Genomic DNA, 21,396 nt, shown 5'->3' with positions numbered 1-21,396 from the left:
TTATAACAGGGAAAGCGTATGTGGAGCAACTGACTGAAATGACAAGACTGGTTTTTAAATTCTCAGAAATAGAAAACATCTTCTCAAGGGCACATTTTGATGAGTCTGTCTTCAAGCAAGACCCTAAGAATGCACTTATACAATTCATTAAGGTACTATATCTTTTATAAACAATGTGCTATGTAAAACCAAAACCTGAGTATGCTTTTTGGAAAAAGTATTTAGCTAAGCTTCAGCACAATATTTAACAAAAACAAACTAAACCCAACAGTCTGGTCTATTTCACTTTCTTTTTGTTTTCAGGCTGTTGGTATAACTTACAGCGGCCTTCAGACGGTAGCTGAGAAATCTGCCATGGTAACAAAGACGATGGAATATCTAGGTGATGTGGTAAAGTATGTAAAACCTTATTTGAAGAAGAAAGGACCTGCCGAAGGCCTGCAGCTCACTTACTCAATTATTGGTAATTATTTTTCAATCATTCTTCATCTTCTTTCATAATTTCACAGGAAATAGCTTTGTGTATGGAATGAGTAAAATATTTGCTCAACACCACATCAACAAACAACTTTTTGTATAGATTTTTTTTAATAATCTATTTTTCTGATGTTTAAAAGAGTAAATATCAGAAAACTTTTATAAAGCAAAATTCCTAATTTTTCTCTTATCTTTCTCACCCTTTTATCTTGATCCTCTGAAACGCAGAGGTATTTTCTTTCCTCCAAAAATAATTCTTCCTCTGTAGATGTGCTGTGAATAGAACAAAGTTGAGCTTTCATTTGAAAGTATGAAGTTTTAATATTTTTGTTCAGTGAAAAATCTTTACTGGAACAAAACTAGGAAAAATGGCAATAGAACTAGATTTTTCTGAATCTGCAGTATCTTTGCTATAAAGCTATGGTAGTTCATGAGTCTGTGTAAATTATCAACTCATTATGCAATACTTTGGCACTCTTCAGTCTTGTGTGCTCATTATTAAAAGCCATATTCTGGCAGCCTTACTCACGGCAAATAGTTCTTTACTCCTTGAGTAGAGCCATTAAAACCAATGGAACCACTTGAATATAGTGGTATTACCTATGAATAAGATTGCCAGAATCTGACCCATGGCATACTTTGAAATAAAAGATAGAGGGTAATATGTGGATATACATATACAGGCAGTCCCCGGGTTACGTACAAGATAGGGACTGTAGGTTTGTTCTTAAGTTGAATTTGTATGTAAGTCGGAACTGGTACATATTGTAGGGGAAACTCTAGCCAAACATTTCTCCAGAGCTCAGTTTTATTCTCCCACACCTCACTTCCCTCAGTCCTTTATTCTCAAGCTGAGGTGTCAGCTGAGAAAAGCCACTCCGTGTCTCCCTGGTCTGCTGGGGGGGCGGGGGGGCGCTAGCTTCGCGTCTCCCTGGTCTGCTGGGGGGAAGCAGCTAGTGCGGGGTTGCCTCACCCCGTTTGTAAGTAGGGATCCGATGTAAGTTGGATCCATGTAACCCGGGGACTACCTGTATAGTAAAAGTGCCATCTTTAAAATAGTGGGCATTGTTCATTGAAATAAGCAAAACTAACATTTGAGTAGCATGCTGTCTATATAGCTAATTTAACAGAATTAGAAATGGGTGAATGCTTTTCATAAGCTGTCAACACTGAGTTGTGTAAGTTATCCAGATGCCAGAAACTTTTCTGTATAATAAAGTGACTAAAGGGCAATTTGTCCCTCTCCTTCCTTTCCCATTGGAAATGGTGATATTATCCGAATCTGAAATTGTTTCACTGGGCACAAGAAATTGTCCTCTTGCCTTAATAAAAAAGTAGTGAAATGGGAGTTATGGTTTTGTTCGGACAGTGAAAGTAATCCCAGTCATTTCTTCACCCGCTGTGAGCTTGTAAAACTGTAGTTGTATAGTAATATGCTTTCCAGATAAATCTAGAAGTGACTCTATGGGCATCATATGTGTCTTTAAATTGCATGGCACTTTGCCACCAAATACAGAGTATCAGTGGTTATGGGCATAGAACAGTGGGGTCTGAGTGATTATGCTTGTCCCAAATATTTTTGTGTGGTAGTTAAAAGAAAGTGGGGCACTAGGTAGCATTATTAGACATATTGCTAAGTGATCACTTTGTTTCATTATGATTGATCACCATGTTTTGTTTTACTCCACAAGATTAATGTTATTGTTCATTGTTTTTAGAGATGGTAATGGGTTGACTTTTCTATATTAATAACATCTTGTAAAAACCTATTTTTGATGTCTTCCAGTCCTTACTTTGTCTTGAATATATTTTTTTGGAATGCTTCTGTATTTTGTGTACTTTGTAAACTAGGAAACCTTTTCTTGTTGTTAATTTCATATATACTCAGATTGGGCTCAGTTGATGAGAATTCATGTGGGCAAGAATCTGTTTTTTTAGACTGTGTATTAGCTGCACTGTGCACTGAGTAATAAAATTCTGATGAGTATGCACATTTCTGTACTAAAAACTACATTTCAGCTTTCTTGGGCATCAGGGTATTTTTACAATAACACTCTTTAGCATTTTACATTAACACCCTTCAAGTAAGACTCTAAAACTAAGGACAGGGAACTGTGTAAATCAATACACAAAAGTGTTGAAAAAATTTAAGAAGTGCTACTCTTATGTAGCATGGAAGTTTTCAAACTTCCACCAGCAGTCTGTAGAAAGGCACTTGGTTCCTGTGGACTTGACTTCTTGTTTTCAGCTAATAAATTGCATTAAAAGTAGCTGAAATATATAAAATATTTCCCTAATATTGCTCTTCCATGTAAATAATTTCCTTATCGCCGAAGGGATGTTATACAGTTGTGAAAGGAAGCTAAAGACAGTCTCTTGGTTGAAGATGTGATTCATACTGATAAAGTTTGAGAACCCATAGTATGGCATGTGTGGGAACAGCAGATGTAGTGTAAGCATTAATATACCGAATTCAGTAGTTAAATAGTGGAACGCTTATAACATAGAGCTGTAATAAGATGGCCTCTTTTTACATTGTATTTTTTCCTTTTACAAAACAAAATTACAATTAGTACATTAATCTGCACTGAAGCAATTTGGGACTTGTATTTTGCTGTATTGTAAATGGACTTTTATTATATCCAGGTTCACTAAACAGGTTGGGCTATACTTGAAAATAAGATAACTGGGTTGCTGTGGTAACCATGGATACTGTAACTTAACAGATTGCCTGCTTGGAATTTTTTTTGCCTTCTTGTAATTTACTTTTTTGGGTTTCTTGACTGTTGTTCAATAGGATGCCTTGTAAAGTGCTGGGCACCAATACTGGCAACTTCTAAAGCACAACAGCTTTTGTTCCGCATCATAGATAGCTTGCTGTTGCCACTTGTGGTGTTTCAGCAAGACAAAGAGCTGCCTGCAGTTATGCTATCTGCCATTCGAGAGAATCTTCCTCTTTATCTTCAGGTAAATATCTGAATTTCTTTATCAGTAAACAAACAACTTCTTGAATAGCAATGGATTTTTTTTCCCTACAAAAATGGCTTTGATCTTATGTACAACAAACCGAAGAAGCAGCAGAATTTTTCCTCTTGTTGAGGGTGAAAGAAAAAAATGCCACCCCCGTTGGTTCACTTCTCCCTGGGTGTGTTTAGCACTGATGGCGGATGCGCTCCAATATATAATGCCTGATCATTGTGTATAGAGAAGATTTAGCTGACGTGCCAACATTGGCTTCTGAAATGAGGGACTTTTGACACAGCAGATCAAATAAGCATAAAGGATAAAAGGACACTGGTTGAGATTAAAAAGCAAATGTGTATTTGAAAATTTACCTTATCAGTGGTTTTATGAACAACACTATGGTTTGCTAAGGATAAGTTTTAACATTTGTTTTTTCTTGTTTTCTGCTTGTGTACTTTCTGAGAAGACACTGTTGTTATCTCAGTAGTTTGATAGTAGACTTGTTCCAGTCATTGGTTCCAGTATTGGTGGTAGTCTCGTTCTCTCCCCCCCCCCCCCCCCCCCCACACACACACACATATTCTCTCTCACTCTCAGAAGATGGTAAGGTTTATTGGAGGTGCAGGAGGTTGTTTACATTGAGGGTGAAGAAGAGAAAAGACTTATTTCATTTACTAAATGTGCACATTATTTTCTGTAAAAATCCTTTGTTATGGTCCTTCAAAACCTCCACTCTGAGCATAAACTTCTTGCTACTGACCTTAAAAGCACCCAAGTAATACAAGGCAATGATTAAATTCAGAGGTTGTGGTGACATTGGAGGCATCCCCCAGCGTTCATCCTTTATCCAGAAGTCATACTGTGATTGATAGAATGTCATAGGAAAATTAATATCACTCTATAATGACAGAGCAGCCTATGACTTAGTTTGCTGGTTTGTGGACATTTTGAGAAGCAGCCTACACCTTGTGATCATCTGGAAACAGACGTTACTATAGAATGTAGCTGCCTGATTGCTGTGTGGTATATCAGCCACCAAGAGTTAGTAACACGGTCTGTGCCAACAACCAACGGGCTTCTTGGTGTAGTTTTCAAATAATTTTTTTCTATAAAGTTCGAAATGGTATGGGCCTGGTTCCCTGGCAGTGTTTAATTTGTGTCAGGACCTGCCAGGGCTGCAAGTCTAAACTTGTTTGTTTATACCCTGGTACCTCTGGGCTTGCTGCAACAGTTATGAATGTAAAAAAATGACCTGCGCTCTGGCACCTCTTTCATTACAAATTAAGCACTGCTCCTTGTTTTTTTGTCCCTGACACAGTCCTGATGGAGCTTCCCCGCCCTCGCAGTATCTCCAGAGCACTATGAATCAACAGATTTGTGCTCCCTTCCCACTCCTTCCTCTTCCTCCCAGAGCCTGAACTCCATGAATCAGTGGATTCACAGCACTCCAGAAATGCTGGAGGGAGGGGGCGAAGAAGGGACGGGGCACACTCGGGGGAGGAGAAGAGGAGGCAGGGAAAAGGTTTGGCAGGGTTGGAGTGAGGTGGGTCTGGAGCGGAGGGAGAGAAGCCCCTGGCAAAATGAGAAGTGACACACATTTAAAGAAAGGGCATGTGTGAGGTGCATGCTAATTGCACACAACTTTGTGAGAGCTGTGCGCTCTTTCCACTTTACTTTTGCCAGCAATTAATTTGTTCCCAATAAAGGATCACATTGTGTTGAAAAGGCATGATAAAGAAGGAGAATCAAGTGCAGTGTATTTAATCTTATTCTTGGGGTCATGGTTTGCACATGCCCGATTTCAGTCTTGCAGCCCACTGATATGGGAGGACCACTCATGAAACGCATTCACTAGCTTTGCCTGTTGCTGACCTGTCTGCTGGAGCCATTCTGCTCTGAATCTGGTCAGGTTCCAGGCATTGTCTCTGCCCTCTAACCTCACTCCCTAGGGCTGTCTTTCTGTCTGGTACCCTTTTACAATCCACTTTCCATAGATCTCAAGATAGGTACTGCCTTCCCCACCCCAATCTTCCTTGTAGCTTAAGCACACCCTATCCCAGATCTCTATCATAGTGGTTTGCAAACCATACCTGCTGTTTTCATAGAGAAAGCCTAGAGCCTCACAGATCCATGCAAAAACCTCCCTCCTTTGTCTTCATCACTCCAAGACGGGTTTGGTTTTGTAGCCAGTCCCTTCAGGTGTCATCTGACTCAGTCTTCTCTCCCTGGTCATGCAATTTCCTTATTGATTCCTGCAAGCAATCTTGAGCTGGTCTGTCAGTCAAAGGGTTCTATCCAAACCAGAAACCATTCCCCTTTGTCTGTGTCTAGCATTTCAGTTTTTTAAGAGACAGATCTAATGCCTGGCTTTTGTTTTTTTGTTCTCTTTCTGGGGATTTTCCATTTCTCTGCAGACAATATGAGGAAAATCAGGTTCCAAAGGCTTTAGCTATCCCTTTGTTCTAAAGAGCTTTTACTCTTTGTGGCAGTTCACAGTAATGAATCTCCACTGTTCCTGGTCTGGGAGAGACGTGCCACCAGCCGTAGTAGCAAGTGGCTGATTCCAAATACAATGAATTTCATAAAATCCACCAGTTTGTATGTAGACAGATTTGCCAAACCACCACAGTCCCTGTGTGATACTATTGAAATTGCAATTGGCCTAAGAAAAGCTGTAGTTAAAAAATGGATAGGACTTTAACAGGGCTAAAAAAAGAGCTAGATAGATTCATGGAGGTTAGGTCCATCAATAGCTATTAGCCAAGATGGGTAGGAATGCTATCCCTAGCCTCTGTTTGTCTGGATATTGGTGACAGGAAAGGGATCACATGAAGATTACCTGTTGTGTTCCCTCCCTCTGGGACATCTGGTATTGGCCACTGTTGGCAGATTGGACAGGACTGTCGGCAGATTGGACCATTGGTCTGACCCTTATGATAGGATTTGTTGTCAACATTGTGTACACACTGTTTTAAGTGTCAGACATTAGAATGCAAAGTGCCAAGAAAATGAATGGATGGCCATTTTACATTTTTCACGGCACTGTTTTTAATTGTGAGCTAATATCTAACATTAGGCATTTTATGGAAACATCATTGTGAGCTGATTTTATGTATTGATGAATTGCTGAATTTTATTACTGGGAATCTGAATATCATTCTGATTGCTGATAAAATGAATTTAGAAAATGATTTGGAGGAGTGTTGGGATTCTTTTACCAATAATGTTGAACGTAACAGTTTTGTGCTCTAAAATTGTTACAGTACTTCCAAAGTTAGTGGTATAAATGTCTTTCAGAATATGGTATATATGAAATTAATATGTATTATATATGTAGAAGCCTTTAGTGTTCCCTGTTGAAATTATCAGTATTATTTCCAGAAATATTGTAAGAGCTTGATCTTGGAAAGCACTATATATGCACAGCTCCTGTTGTCTTTAATGCAATTGAGCATGCTCAGCATCTCTCAAAGAACAGGACTTCAAAGTCCTTATCTATACTGTACTATCAGAGATCTGAACAAGTTCAATACTGCATTTGTGAATTATAGCATGTGTTTAATAGGCACCGTGTAACAGAAATTTGTGAACATATTTATTTAATCAGTGGAACTGATATTATACATTGTCATTAGACAGCCTGGTGTTTTTGCAGTGAGTAGTACCAGCAATCCATGCTAATAGGCCTTTGTCTCTTCCTAGATGATTGACAGATAAATGGATGAATCAGAAGAAAGAAGGCAGGCATTCCAGAGAAGTGGATAATGGTTGCCTTGTTTTTACCTGCTTTTGCCATGCTTTTCTGAAGCATGGCAATAGTGGGGAGAAAACAAGGCAACTGTTTAATAATATTGTTAACATTATTATTTCTTCAACCTGTGAAAAAGAGCAGTTATAAACAAGTGTATCCAATACTCACAAGATATGAGGTGGTCTTTCTGTTGCTTAGCTCTGCTAAATTAGTGCATTTTCTCCCTTGTTTCTAGTAATGAAGCATTCAGAAGACTTAAGAGTAGTCTTAGATAACAGGTAGCCGTGCTAGTTTTTGGAATGTGAAAAGATCAAGATGGAATTTCTTAAATCTTATTAACATCAGTGCCACAAGAAGCAATCTTCCATGCACATCTGTTGTAGCATCTCATCAGAAATACCAAATAATTACAACAAAACTGTGTGTATGTCACATAAGACACACTTAGAACATTCTTTCAATGGTGATTGACCTATTGTCAGGCAACATCTATGTGCAAAATAGGTTCTTAGTTCTTGAGTTTCTGGACTTCATTCTCTCTAGACATGGTACCAAAACATGTGTTCTCAAAAAAAATAGCTCTCAGTTCCAGAAAATATCAAGAAGTCTTGTAGCATGTTTGATCAACCTATGAGTGTGTGAATTCCAAGTAAGTTTCTTTTTCTGATTTCTGAATGCACTCTCTTTTCACTCTTCGTGACACTAGAGAGCTATCTTTTCTCTCTGTCTCATTCTTTTTCCTGTGGGTCACATGTGAAGGGAGGAGGACCAATTAGGATGAATGCACTCCCACAGAAACTTGTCGTACAGGTAGAGTTTTTATTTAACCAAAGACATTATTCAGCTCACAAATTAGAAAGTCATTTGCTGCCTAGATTTTTTTCATTGTATTTTTTTAACATTTTAATAGAATTTGTTTTTCTGCATTGGTCATGCGATAACCAAAAACCATCAGGTTTTCCACTGTTAAATTTTTTTTACATGCCTCTAATGATTTTTCTTCTTACTCCATAAAATAAACCACCACTAGGAAAGAGGCAACAAGAAAACTAGCAATAATGAACATATCTCCTGATTTCACCAGTATGAGGTTCTTTAGGGAGCTGATAGTTGCTACTGAAATGATTCTTCATTTTTTTTCTTTAAATTATTTTACATCTGGGTATATTTTACATCCAAAATAGCCTTTCAAAAATTAAACATTTTTCACCAATAATTGTTGACAACGACATATTTTTTAATCTTTGTAATAAAAAAATTATCAAGACACCATTTACCATTTTTTTTTGGTTTTGGATTTTGGTAAATAACATTTCAGTAAGTTTTTTGTTTAAACTGTTTAAAAAAAAAAAGAGGTGAAAATAGTTCATTCCCAATGCTTCGAAAATAAAACTACTTTGACATTTCAAAAAACAAATCAGTTTTTACTATTTCTTACCATTTGCTGTAAAATTTAGACTATAAAATTGTATTTGAAGAATTATGCTGTGCCAAAAAAAGCATTGAGTAAATTCTGGAAGCTGAAAAATATTGGAACTTATCTAGACTATGGACCAGTTCACGCCCCTGTGAATTTGGCTCTTTACCTATATACATTTGAGTTGTAGTCAATAATTTCTTCATTTACACATATCTCTCTACTGCTGTTATAATTTTAATGTTGAAATTTATAAGTAGCTTATTGCAGTGAAATTGATATGATCCTGGCCAATTTCAGTCTGCATTTCCTTGAATTGATGTAAGATGTGTTTTGTATATAGCTTAGTGATGGGCAACCTAGGCTGGTGAGAGGGCTACTTGAGTGACCCTCCTTCGTCTCAGTGAGCTGCAAGATTGTTATAACTAAGACAGACTCCTGGGATAGGGTAGTTTTGCTAACTGCACTTGCATACTTAGAATTTACGGAGTGTGCCAACTGAACCATAGCAGCGCTTTGATTGGATGCAGAGGGAGCACAAGGCTCTTAAGTTAATGTTTTGTGCAGTCAGCATATACCATGCTTCATATGCCCTTGTTTCACCTGTGAGTCACTTCAGTTATACCAATAGGATACAAACTAAATGGACAGAAGGCAGTGGAATCTAGCAACCTTGCATATGGGCAATGGCAAATAAAATGTGTCTCTGGCCATACACAGAACCCTGATGGGCTACATGTGGCCACAGATTGCCCACCACTGATATAACTGTTATAGAATCAGCATAATCTCTTAATTAGAACAACAAGTGAATCAAAACACCTTTGCAGCCCTATTTTATCAACTTTAGTGCTCCCAGTAGGCGAAAATGATCAGTTCCTCCCCTGTATAGAGTGCATCCGAAGTCCTTTTATAATCCTATGCTGCAGGATTGTTTCACAAGCAAAACAGAACTTTGGCCACACAGTACTGACCAGAGGCCTTTTTCAGAGTTGGTATTCCATTGATATTTTCTTTTCTCCACTGTTTGTTTTCACTTCTGTAGTGTGTAATTAAATCATTGTAAGTGTACCAATAGATAGACAGCCTTCAGCAATGTAAATGTAAAATGTGATATATTCAAGATAAATTGCACTGAAACAAGCCTTGCTTTAAACTGGTGTGACTATCCCCTGACCCCGCCCCACACTCCAAAAGAAATCCAATATTGCTGGTGTCTAACTCAAACTTGTTTCCTAACTCAAACTTGTTTCCTGTCATGCCCCAATAGTCTCGTATCAAATCTTTATTCTAAGAGTTATTTTTTCTATTATGACATTATTAGGAAAAATGTTTAGCTTCACTTGGTGCCTTCCGTACTCCAGTGTCACAATGTGCCTTACAAAGCAATGAGATTTGCTTACTATGCAGTGAATGTGAGCCACAGTGACCATTTTGCATTTGACAATATCTCTCACGCAGCTTTAGGCATCAAAAACTATTGCAGTTAGGAGGAGGATGTTGGACACTTACTAATATTGCTCGTTTTTTCTTTTCTTTCTGAATTTACTCTCTACAGGGCTTGTCCTTTGTATGCTGTCAGTCCCAAACTCAAGCCGCCTATTTGAACCAACTGCTAGGAAGTGTTATTCAGCAGTATTTTGGGCGCTTTCTCCCTCTTTCACCATCTTATCCAGGAATTGGACAGCATCCCATGCTGCTAGCATTATGCAACTCTACTACTATCCCACAGACTTTACATCTACGGAAGACCACAGCAAATATCATAAAGTAAGGCCTAAAGAAGGAGAGAGTCAATATATAGATCCCTACACTGACTCTCAAATAATCCATGGGGGCAATGGTGGTATGAATATTATTTATGTTGGAGTAGCACACACAGTCCCCTGTCTGGAGCTAGGCGTTCTGTGTACTGTACAAACACGTAAGATAGTCCCTGCTTCAAAGAGTTTTGAATCTAATTAAGTCAAGATGAAACAGTTGGCTGTAGCAAATATCAGAGGCAGGGGAAAGGAGAATTACTGAAATAAGAACACAATCTATACAGATCAACTAAGAGCATAATTTTCAGGTGGTATGTCTTTCTCTTATTTTTTAAATATGTAAACAGGAGATGAATTAATTTACATTTGAAGTGACTTAAAGTTATGTCAAATACATTAATATATTGGTTTATTTCAGTTTTCTTTTTAAATGAAGTTGAAGTGAGGAAAAAAGATAAAACTGTGCAAATATATATATTTTAATTTTTGGTCTATTACTTCTGGAAGGTGCAGGCTAGAAAACCGTGGGGAGAAGAATCTCTGAAATGAACCTTGGTTCAGGGCTCCTTTGAATAGTACGTCAGAGATGCTGGTCCTTGTGAACTGAGAACACACAAGATCACGAATAGAAGTGAAGGCAAATGCCCTGCATAGTAGCCATTATTTATTCATTTAAAATTTACCCTTCTTAGTTTGTAGGCACATGTGCAGCAGCTTGAACTTAACAAAACACCACAAAACTATGCTAACATACTATACAACAAATAAACGTACTGCCTACTTCTCTCAGTCAAATCCTTGGGAAAATATATACTGTATTGTAACCATTAATTTAATGTGACAGATAATATCACAGGTAATCTGAGTAGTTGATGAGACATTGGACTGAGGAGGGAGAAGATCAGGGTCTATTTAGAGCTCTGCCATTGATATTCTGATTGTGGGCAAATCACTTCACCACTCAATGCCTTAGTTTCCTAATAGATAAAGTTGGCTTAATATTTCCACCCACCTCTAAAGTGCTTTGAGTTGTACCAATGAAAATCTCTTGATAGGTGTTTTGTGAAGTTGCTGTAATAATTGATTATGTATTATAGATGGCTAGGGTTGTTTGACATTTTCTATTATAAGACCCTATTTTCAGTTACTTACAGGTTTGCCAAACTAAAACATTTGGGTTGAAATTTTACATGCTGAGTGTTTGCCTCAGGCTGGACATATCTGGAAAATTTAAGCCAAAATGTTTCAGCCATATCTTAGAATGAGGCTATGGAAAAATACATTGGCCTGCCCATTTAAAAAAAAAAAAGCTGACGATATTTTCTTCGAGATACTCTAATGCCTCTATACTTTGGAGCAGGGATTTGAAATTTGGCACTAGGATGGAACCATCTACCCATACAAATTTTTGTCAGGAAAAATTCCCCCAAATATGGCTAAATTATAAGCCACTCGAAAAACCACACTTCATGCATGCTCAATAAAAACATTTTAGAGCTTTACAAGTAAATTCTCCAAAGATTCCATCCATCCTGGAGCTGAGAATGACTTTCCTTGTGGTTACAGCTCTGGACTGTATTTGGATACTGAACACAGGGATCCTGGCTCTGATGTGTTGTCAGTATCTTCCCCTCAGCTCAGGAAAAAGTGGAATGATTCTGTAGCAGAGGGGACAAGAGCCAATTGGTTGGAGAATGAAAAAGGATAATTGGAGAGAGAAACTGGAACAGTGGAGTGGGGTAAAAGAGAGTAGGGCTTGCTGGACAAAAACTGGGAGGAAGAGCTGCAATGGGGAGCCAGTGGATTGAAGACTGGGATCATATGAAGACTGGCATTGACTGAGCAAGGAAACAGGGAGAGGGGAGCTGGTGAGTAGAGCTGGGTGGGTAACAGTTTTCTAGGCCTACTAACATTTTTGATACTTCAAAAATGTTACTATTCCAAAGCAAAAAAGATTCCCCTTTTCTTTTTTTTAAACCAAGGAAAGAGCCCTGCCGACCATCTCAGAATACCCAAGGGTATGTCTACACTACCCCGCTAGTTCGAACTAGCGGGGTAATGTAGGCATACCGCAATTGCAAATGAAGCCCGGGATTTGAATTTCCCAGGCTTCATTTGCATAAGCGGGGCGCCGCCATTTTTAAATCCCCGCTCGTTCGAACCCTGTGCCGCGCGGCTACACGCGGCACAAACTAGGTAGTTCGAACTAGGCTTCCTAGTTCGAACTACTGTTACTCCTCATTCCTGTGCCTAATTAGCATAATCACGTCCAGCCGCCATTTTGAAATTGCATTATTGTGAAATAAAAAGCCTTGTGTAGCAGTGATACTTCTCATTAGCAATTTCGGTCCACTACATTTGCATCTCTATCTAGAGATAGGGAGCAAGTGTAGACATACCCTATGGGTAATCCACCTCCCTGAGAAAAGGTAGCTAGGTTGGCGGGAGAATTCTCCTGTCAACCTAGTGCTGTCTATGCTGGGCAGCTAGGTTAATTTTAACTACGTTGCTTAAGGATGTGGATTTTTTTTTAAATTGACCTAGCATAGTCCAGGCCAGAGACAAAATGAGGAGCCTGGGAAATAAGACTATGACTGGGAGCTGATGGGAATGTGGGATGGAGAAAAAGTAGTGTATGATCATATAATTAAACAATGGATCATCATGCACACATGCTGTGGGGCAAATTAACATTGCATAGCCTAGCTGATCCAGAAAAGTATATAGAGTAATACCTTGTACTCACTTTAGTTGGAATTTTATGAAATGTCGCTGTTATTGACTTCTTACGTGTAAAATGTCTATTCTTAACATGCTGCAGCAGCACAGCTGTATCACTACCTCCCCAAGAGGCAGTAGCTAGGTCAGTGCAAGCAGTCCAATGCTGTCTATATGGGGCATTAGGTTAGTATAACTGTTGCACAGATGTAGTTGTTTTCTCATACCCCTGAGAGAAGTAGCTCTATCAATATAAGTTTCTAGTATAAACTGGGGCTTATTCTTCATGAGCAATATTTCACTTCAGATGCTTTTAGCTATCTGGCCAGTTATGTAGTACCTAAAAGGGTGTTACAAGAAGGAGGGAGAAAATTTGTTCTCCATGGCTTCTGATGATAGGAAAAGAAGCAATGAGCTTAAATTGCATCAAAGGTTGGATGCTAGGAAAAAAAACTTCCTGTCAGGGTGGTTAAACACTGGAATAATTTGCCTAGGGAGGTTGTGGAATCTCTATCACTGGAGATATTTAAGAGCAGGTTATATAGGCATCTGTCAGGGATGGTCTAGATCAGGGCTACTCAACTTTGGAAGCCCAGGGGGCCACAATGATACTCTCAGCACATGACAAGGGTCGCAACTTAATTGTGGTTTCATATACATGCAAATATATATGAAAATAGCTTCTTTCACACTGACGGGCATAAATACAAAAATTAAGGCAAGACTATACAACTCACAGGCCCCATTTAAGTCAATTCCACTGATATTAATAAAATGCAATATTTACTCGATTTCCATCCATATGACAGCACTTTTAAACCACGACAGTCCAGGAATTTAACTACTAAAACACATATCAGCAGAAGACTGTTAAATTGACTACTTTTTTGTTTTGGCTCCCACCTGCGGGCCACAAACAAACAGGCTGTAAGTGGACCACAGGCCGCGTGTTGAGTAGCCCTGATCTAGATGGTACTGGGTCTTGCCATGAGGCAGGGGACTGGACTTGATGACCTCTCGAGGTCCCTTCCAGTTCTAGTATTCTATGATTCCAGTTTTTTTGCAGTTTCATAAGTTATTATAATATAATATAATATATTTACTGATGAATAAATGAAATGTTGTTATCAAATGAATAAACTCGTTCCTAATTTGACTAAGCATGGCTCAGATTCTTGCATCCTCTTGGTGAAAAACATTTGAAGTCAACAAAGAGGAATACTCAAATTGTGCTTGACATCAAAATTAATTTGTGCCACAGAGTTTCAGGTTTATACACTATACATTTTATATGTGAGCCTGCTGTATTTATTTTGACTGAACAGAGGCAGAGGTTGTCTATCTCTTTACAATATAATGTTGACAAAGGTGAAGTAATAGCAACTGTGTTAAAATAACCTCAATTCATATTAACTGTGAATAAATTTAGAGTTTTAGACAATCAGGAAACATATAAGAAATAAAATAATTGACTAAGAGGTCTTGCAATATTTTGGTAGCCTGTTTTTGGAGGCCTGTATGTTTTCCTTGGAAAACTGGTGGATATTTCCTGGAAACAAAAGAAAAAAAAATAATCTTACACAATGGAAGTTCTGTATACAACAGTGGTACCCCTAACTCACCCAGCAATATCGTCAATCTCTCCAACTACACACTCAGCCCGGCAGAAGAATCTGTTCTATCTCGGGGACTCTCTTTTTGCCCCGCCACCCCCACTAACATGATACAGTTCTGCGGTGATCTGGAAGCCTACTTTCGCCGTCTCCGTCTCAAGGAATACTTCCAACACAACACTGAGCAGTGCACTGACACACAGATACCTTCCCACCAACAGCACAAGAAGAAGAACTCCACATGGACTCCTCCTGAGGGCCGAAATGACAGTCTGGACCTCTACATAGAATGCTTCCGCCGACGTGCACAGGCAGAAATTGTGGAAAAACAGCATCGCTTCCCTGGTAACCTCAGTCGTGCAGAACGCAATGCCATCCACAGCCTCCGGAACAACTCTGACATTATAATCAAAGAGGCTGACAAAGGAGGTGCTGTTGTCATCATAAACAGGCCTGACTACCTAATGGAGGCTTCCAGACAACTCTCCAATACCAAATTCTACAGGCCTCTTTCCTCAGATCCCACTAAGGAATACACTAAGAAACTGCACCATCTGCTCAGGACACTCCCTACACAAGCACAGGAACAAATCGATACACCCTTAGAGCCCCGACCAGGGTTGTTCTATCTGTTACCCAAGATTCACAAACCTGGAAATCCCGGACGCCCCATCATCTCGGGCATTGGCACTCTTACTGAAGGACTGTCTGGCTATGTGGACTCTCTGCGCAGACCCTACACCACCAGCACTCCCAGTTACCTCCGTGACACTACGGATTTCCTGAGAAAACTACAATGCATAGGTGATCTTCCAGAAAACACCATCCTAGCCACCATGGATGTAGAGGCTCTCTACACAAACATCCCACATGCAGATGGAGTACAAGCTGTCAGGAGCGGTATCCCTGATGATGCCACAGCACAACTGGTGGCTGAACTCTGTGAATTTATCCTCACACACAACTATTTCAGATTTGGTGACAACATATACCTTCAGACCAGTGGCACTGCTATGGACACCCGCATGGCCCCACAATACGCCAACATTTTTATGGCTGACCTGGAACAAAGCTTCCTCAGCTCCCGTCCACTTACACCCCTTCGCTACATCAATGACATCTTCATCATCTGGACCCATGGGAAGGAGACTCTGGAAGAATTTCACCATGATTTCAACAGCTTCCATCCCACCATCAACCTCAGCATGGATCAATCTACACGAGAGGTCCATTTCCTGGACACCACGGTACAAATAAGTGACGGTCACATCAATGCCACCCTATACCAAAAACCTACCAACCGCTACACTTTCCAGAATGGAAGCTGGAGGCATTCAGGTCACACCACACGATCCATTGTTTACAGCCAAGCACTAAGGTACAACCGCATATGCTCCAAACCCTCAGACAGAGACCTACACCTACAAGATCTTCAACAAGCATTCTGTAAACTGCGATACCCACACAAGGAAGTGAGGAGACAGATTGACAGAGCCAGACGTGTACCCAGAAGCCTCCTGCTACGGGAAAAGCCCAAGAAAGAAACCAACAGAACACCACTGGCCATCACCTACAGTCCCCAGCTAAAACCTCTCCAACGCATCATTAGTGATCTACAACCCATCCTGGACAATGATCCCTCTCTTTCACAGGCCTTGGGAGGTAGGCCGGTCCTTGCCCACAGACAACCCGCCAACCTGAAGCATATTTAAATCCCCCGCGGATTTCCCTATTCTGACTTACCTGCTTTGCATGACTTTTCTGGAATTAGGGGCCAGTGTAGACGTAGCCAAGGGGAACGCCCAATTGATGTAGAGATATCATATGTGTATCTGAGAAATTTTGCCCAGAGAGCATAAATCCAAAGGGTCAAATACTGCATGGTTTTGAAAAGAGCCTATACATTTAAGGATATGTCCTCGGGTACTGTGGCTTACAAGTAGCCATTTGCATGTGTTCAGTTGAGTTTTGCAGATTCAGCTTTTGCAGTCATATGAGTATTTTACCATAATTGTGACCGTTTCTGGGTTCGAACAATAATAGATGACATGTAAGCCTCCCACACTGTAGCACTCTGCTGAATTGTTAGTATGATGACCACACGGCAAGTGTGAAAAATTGGTGCGAGGTGATGGGTAAGACAAACCTATGAATATTGGGATTATTCTTTTCAAATTGGGGCACCTTATCCCAAATTAAAAGTAATTTATAAGACTTAAGACAAAAAAGAATCAGCTGATCCTACATAATGAAAGAAATTTACTTAATGGCTCACCTGTTGAAATATGCCAATACTCTATTTAATATTTTGTTGTGCCATTGTTGAACGAGAAAAGAAGTCATGGACTGAGCTTTTCTTTTCTTCCAGTGAAAACTACCTTCAGTTCAAAGGTAACTCCCCTCCTCCACGCCTGGCCTCTGTTCTCGCTTTCATCCTCCAAGTATTGCAAAGAACCAAGAGCACTGAAGCATGTGATGTAGAGTTGCTTCTCCCTACTGTTTTAAAATGCCTGGTATTAGTTAATGAAACACAAGGTGAGATGCTTGTTAACTTTAAGTTGTTTGTACACATGTAATATGTTATACTTACTTGGCTCTTTTCATCCAAGTAGGGAGGTTTGTTACACAGCAGAGAAGGTTGAGGCACATTGGCAGAATGATAAGGCAAAGTGTACATTGTTGTTTCCTGTTCTTTACCTGCTCTGAGACTTCTCTCTCCAAGATATTTGGGGCAAAGGCAGCAGCATCTTGCTTCACATCTATTTTTCCGCACTCGTGACACCATCTCACCAATGGAAGGGTCAGCAGTTCCAGGCTCCTTAAGAGCACTTCCAGTCTGTCTGTCTTTTTCTTTTTTCTGCCTCCCTTGGTAAAAGCTGTGGTCAGAGGGAGGTTTGTCCTGATGTAGGGCTTTGAGACTACAGCAGTCGAAGAACTCTGCCATGTATTCACCTCTAAAGGCTGTATATTTCATTGAATTATTTAAAGCAGTGTACTGATTTGCAAAGCCATCGCAGTAGTGAGAATTATTATTATTAATATTAACAGGGAACAATTCTGAGTTTAATTTTGATCGCACAACCTGCCAATAAAAATAACTCAATTCACCCTTCCCAAGTGCAGGTAGTCAGTGTGGTGGTGCAATTTTCACTTCCCTCTGTCGCTGGGAGCTTCCCCCCTGCCTTTTCCTAAGGTGCTATGTGATCAAGTAGCTTTTTAGATGCACTTGAACCAGTAACCTTCTACCAGCCACTGCCACCTGTTTCCCAGCCTGTACCATCCACTTTGCTACTGAACTGTTTAGTTTTAGACCCCCTCTTGAAGCATGAGTTAGCTAAGTCTTACCCTGGTATGTAGGCTGACTTTCTGCCAAGGCCAGGACCCCTACATAACCAAGTGTTGAATACCGCTCCAAGTTGATGAAAGAATAAAGTTATCTTTGTAAATTAGTATTATCCCAAATAAAATGGGAAGGAAGGAAGGGCAAATATATTACATATTTAAAAAAACAAAACAAGGAAGAGAAAGAAGATAGCAAATACTGTTGGTGATAGTAGATAAAACTAAAACCAGGAACTGAGCAGGTATAATGGCATGATTACATTTGGCATGAAAAGGAAGTAAATACAAACAAAACCTAAACTGAATTATAAACCTCCTTTTTCATGGAGCAAGTGCTTCTTCCAGAGACACTGCTTAAAATATACATTTTCCCCTTTTAAGGGACCATGCTTAAAATCTACAGATTTAAATAACAGTGGGGCGGTGTAAGAATTCTGTTGAATAATGTAAATCATTCTGTTTTTATAGCCAACCTAATTAATCTCTCATACAGACATTTTACTTACATCAAAGGAAGGTTATGCCATTTTTTTCTCAATTAAAAACTTCATCAGAACTATTCTCCATATAGTCAATTCAAGAGCTCTGTATGAATCTTGTGATTTTTTTATTTACAGTTAAAAAGCTATCTACTGAGATTCTGCAGTACATGATAGAAGGCTGCCAAGCCGGGTCAAGAGGAGAACCTGCCACCCAACTGACTTTTGTGTTTAGGTAATCAGAAATAGCTAGCACTGCAGCTTTTTTCAAGGCATTTGACAGCAAACCTTTTTTTTAAATAACTAATTATCCCGAACTTAATGTGTTGTTACTTGTTTATGGCATTTAAATAGTTGCATTCTTGGCAGTAGTTTAAAACATTGGCTGGCTAATAAGTGAAAGCAAAAAATTCACATTTTCTTGTGTCTTCCATATTGTTTTGAAAGACAAAACAGCAGGATGTATTGCCACCATGAGGAGAGACACTCCTTGGGTGAATGAATGGTGAAGAAGCAAAATACCAAAGGCCAAAAGTGCACATCATTCAAAGGCAGATGTGATGAATGGGAGGAAGTGGGTTTTGCCCACAAAAGTTCATAATACTATATATATTTTTGTTAGTCTCTAAGGCCTGGTCTACATTAAAGGAGAAAGTTGACTTAAGATATGCCGATCCAGCTATGTTAATTGTGTAGCTGGAGTCAAAGTATCTTAAATCACATTTTAGTGCCATCCACACAGTGGATGTGAGCACAAGCTCCCTTCAACTTCACTCACGTCTCATAGGAGCAGGACTACTGCTGCCGACGGGAGCGTCCTCCCGGTTCAAATTAACGTATCTTCACTAGTTCTGTTAATTTGAACCCTGGAAGATTGACAGCGGCAGCTTTGATCTTCTCTGTAGTGTAGATAAGCCTTACGGTGCCACAGGCACCAACATTAGTCAGACATGACTAGGTTATTTTCTATATTTTTGGGTTTGTTGGACTCCATTCTGCTGAGCCCATGTTCTACCTTTCCCCGTACGTTGTAATTCTCCTTGTTTTAAATCTTGCCTTTTCCCATTGCTCTGTAACACCTAGCAGCCAAGTATGTCTTTTTGTTTTGTTAATAAAATCACCTTTTTAAGACTATGATCTTATTGCTGTGTTCTAGAAGGCAGGAGGTTCCGTGTGCCTGTGCCTGAAACTACTAAGTCAGCTATTAAGAATTACAGTTTGTTTTCAAACTCTTTCCAGGAGGATTAAAGAGTTGAGAGCATCCTGTAGGAAAAAGTTTCCCAAGTGTCTTTGTGGGCTCCCAAAGAGTTTTTGCATCTTGGTGGTGGCAGCCTACTACTCAAGGACAGGGAACGTGACCTTGGGGAGTTTAAGCAGAAGCCTTTAGTGGTAGAGTATTTTAAAGTCTCTTATGGGATTCAACCTTCTACACTCAAAGCACCAGAGTGAGGAACTGCCTTGACCACCCATCTGACTGTTTTGCTTTGCCGTTCTTGGGTGTTTTTACATTTTTTATTATTGAAATTCCCAATTTGTGAGATTCAGCTTTTTCAGTGAAAATTCAGCTTTTTTACAAAACTTGTGGATTGTATTGCCCATGTATCCAATTCCCCACATACAGACAATGGACAAACTGTATAAGCATAGTGCCCAAAGAAACTTTGTAAGCCTAGTCCATGATCCTGTACTATGTAGTATGCAGGCAGACAGCTATGTGCACAGTCTCATTGAAATCAGTAGGGCTCTGTACTGGCACACCAGTTTGCCCCCACACTACATAATGTAACCTTTTTTTAGGAGACATTTTATGTCTAATTTATCATGTCCTCACTTCCTGTTCCAATACCTGCCATTTTATAGGCCTCTGACACCCAAAGTGGCTAAGATGTGCACTTCAAGACACTGTCTAAGATAGATTTGAGGTGCCATGGGGTTTCACAAGACTCTATTAGTTCTGGTAACTTGACCCTGGAGGCTTTGTCTGTGGTATATTTTTAAGATCTGATCCTGCAAGCTCCTGCATACAAAACCACTCCTATTTCAGCAAGGCAGAGTGCCATGGCATCAGGGGTCAGCCCATATGAAACAGTTTGTGGGATCTCAGGGCTTTTAAGTTTCATTGGTGACAATTTTATAATTGTACATGCTGATCTTGTAGTTGATCTTTGAAAATGCAGCTCCTAAAGTATCTTGGATAAAAATGAAAACCTCCATGCATTCTAGGTGCTTTTGGTGTTGATTCTTTTCAGTGTTCTCTAACTTGTTTTGACCTTGCATTGAGTGCCCCTGTTTTTCCTTCAGGCAGTTTATCCAGGATTATACTGCACTATACGATCATCAGGTTTACAGCATCTTGGAAGTAGTGGCAGTTTTGGATCAGCCTCTAGTTATCAGTCTGATTCCCACAATCACACAGTCCCTGAAGGACTCAGAGCACAAACAAGGGCTTGGCAGAAACACTGCACAAAGGTACATTTTGTATTATTATTGCTTTTTGTCAGTGAACAACAGAGCTATATTCTCTTGACGGATGGCACTGCAGCACAGGTTTCGTGTAACTGATGTAGAGGTATGTTCAGCCAGAAATTTACTTTTTTTTTTTTTTTTTTTAAACACGAATACAGCGCCTACAGATGGCTTAGAATCATGAAGTACTTTATCAGATTTTTTGAGCCCACGGTTACAAAAATACACAATTTAATGCAGAGCTTGGTAGTTTTCATATAAATAAATAATGGTTATTTACACAACATTAGCATTTATGGGCTCACTCATGGACCAGGATCTCTTTATGCTATACAAACACAAAACAGAAAGTAAGTCCCTACTCCAAAGAGCTTACAATCTGTTTAGTTCCTCTCCCCAGTTCTGC

General features: G+C 39.6%; 1 protein-coding gene across 8 annotated transcripts in view; it reads left to right on the top strand.

The window, feature by feature from the left end:
* MMS22L (MMS22 like, DNA repair protein) overlaps positions 1 to 21,396 on the top strand; it is a 141,324-nt gene that overhangs the window by 114,820 nt on the left and 5,108 nt on the right. For all 8 annotated transcript variants that reach the window (XM_075923917.1, XM_006118427.4, XM_006118428.4 and 5 more), the window contains 7 exons: positions 10 to 152; positions 304 to 463; positions 3,275 to 3,444; positions 10,168 to 10,379; positions 17,072 to 17,238; positions 18,663 to 18,759; positions 20,826 to 20,993. In XM_075923917.1, the coding sequence (XP_075780032.1) occupies positions 10 to 152; positions 304 to 463; positions 3,275 to 3,444; positions 10,168 to 10,379; positions 17,072 to 17,238; positions 18,663 to 18,759; positions 20,826 to 20,993 (1,117 nt within the window). The remainder of the gene's footprint in view (positions 1 to 9; positions 153 to 303; positions 464 to 3,274; positions 3,445 to 10,167; positions 10,380 to 17,071; positions 17,239 to 18,662; positions 18,760 to 20,825; positions 20,994 to 21,396) is intronic.

The sequence above is a fragment of the Pelodiscus sinensis genome, chromosome 3, assembly GCF_049634645.1.
Source record: "Pelodiscus sinensis isolate JC-2024 chromosome 3, ASM4963464v1, whole genome shotgun sequence".
Taxonomy (NCBI): domain Eukaryota; kingdom Metazoa; phylum Chordata; order Testudines; family Trionychidae; genus Pelodiscus; species Pelodiscus sinensis.
Note: the sequence above shows the minus strand (reverse complement) of the source record. Positions and strands in the feature narration are given on the sequence as shown.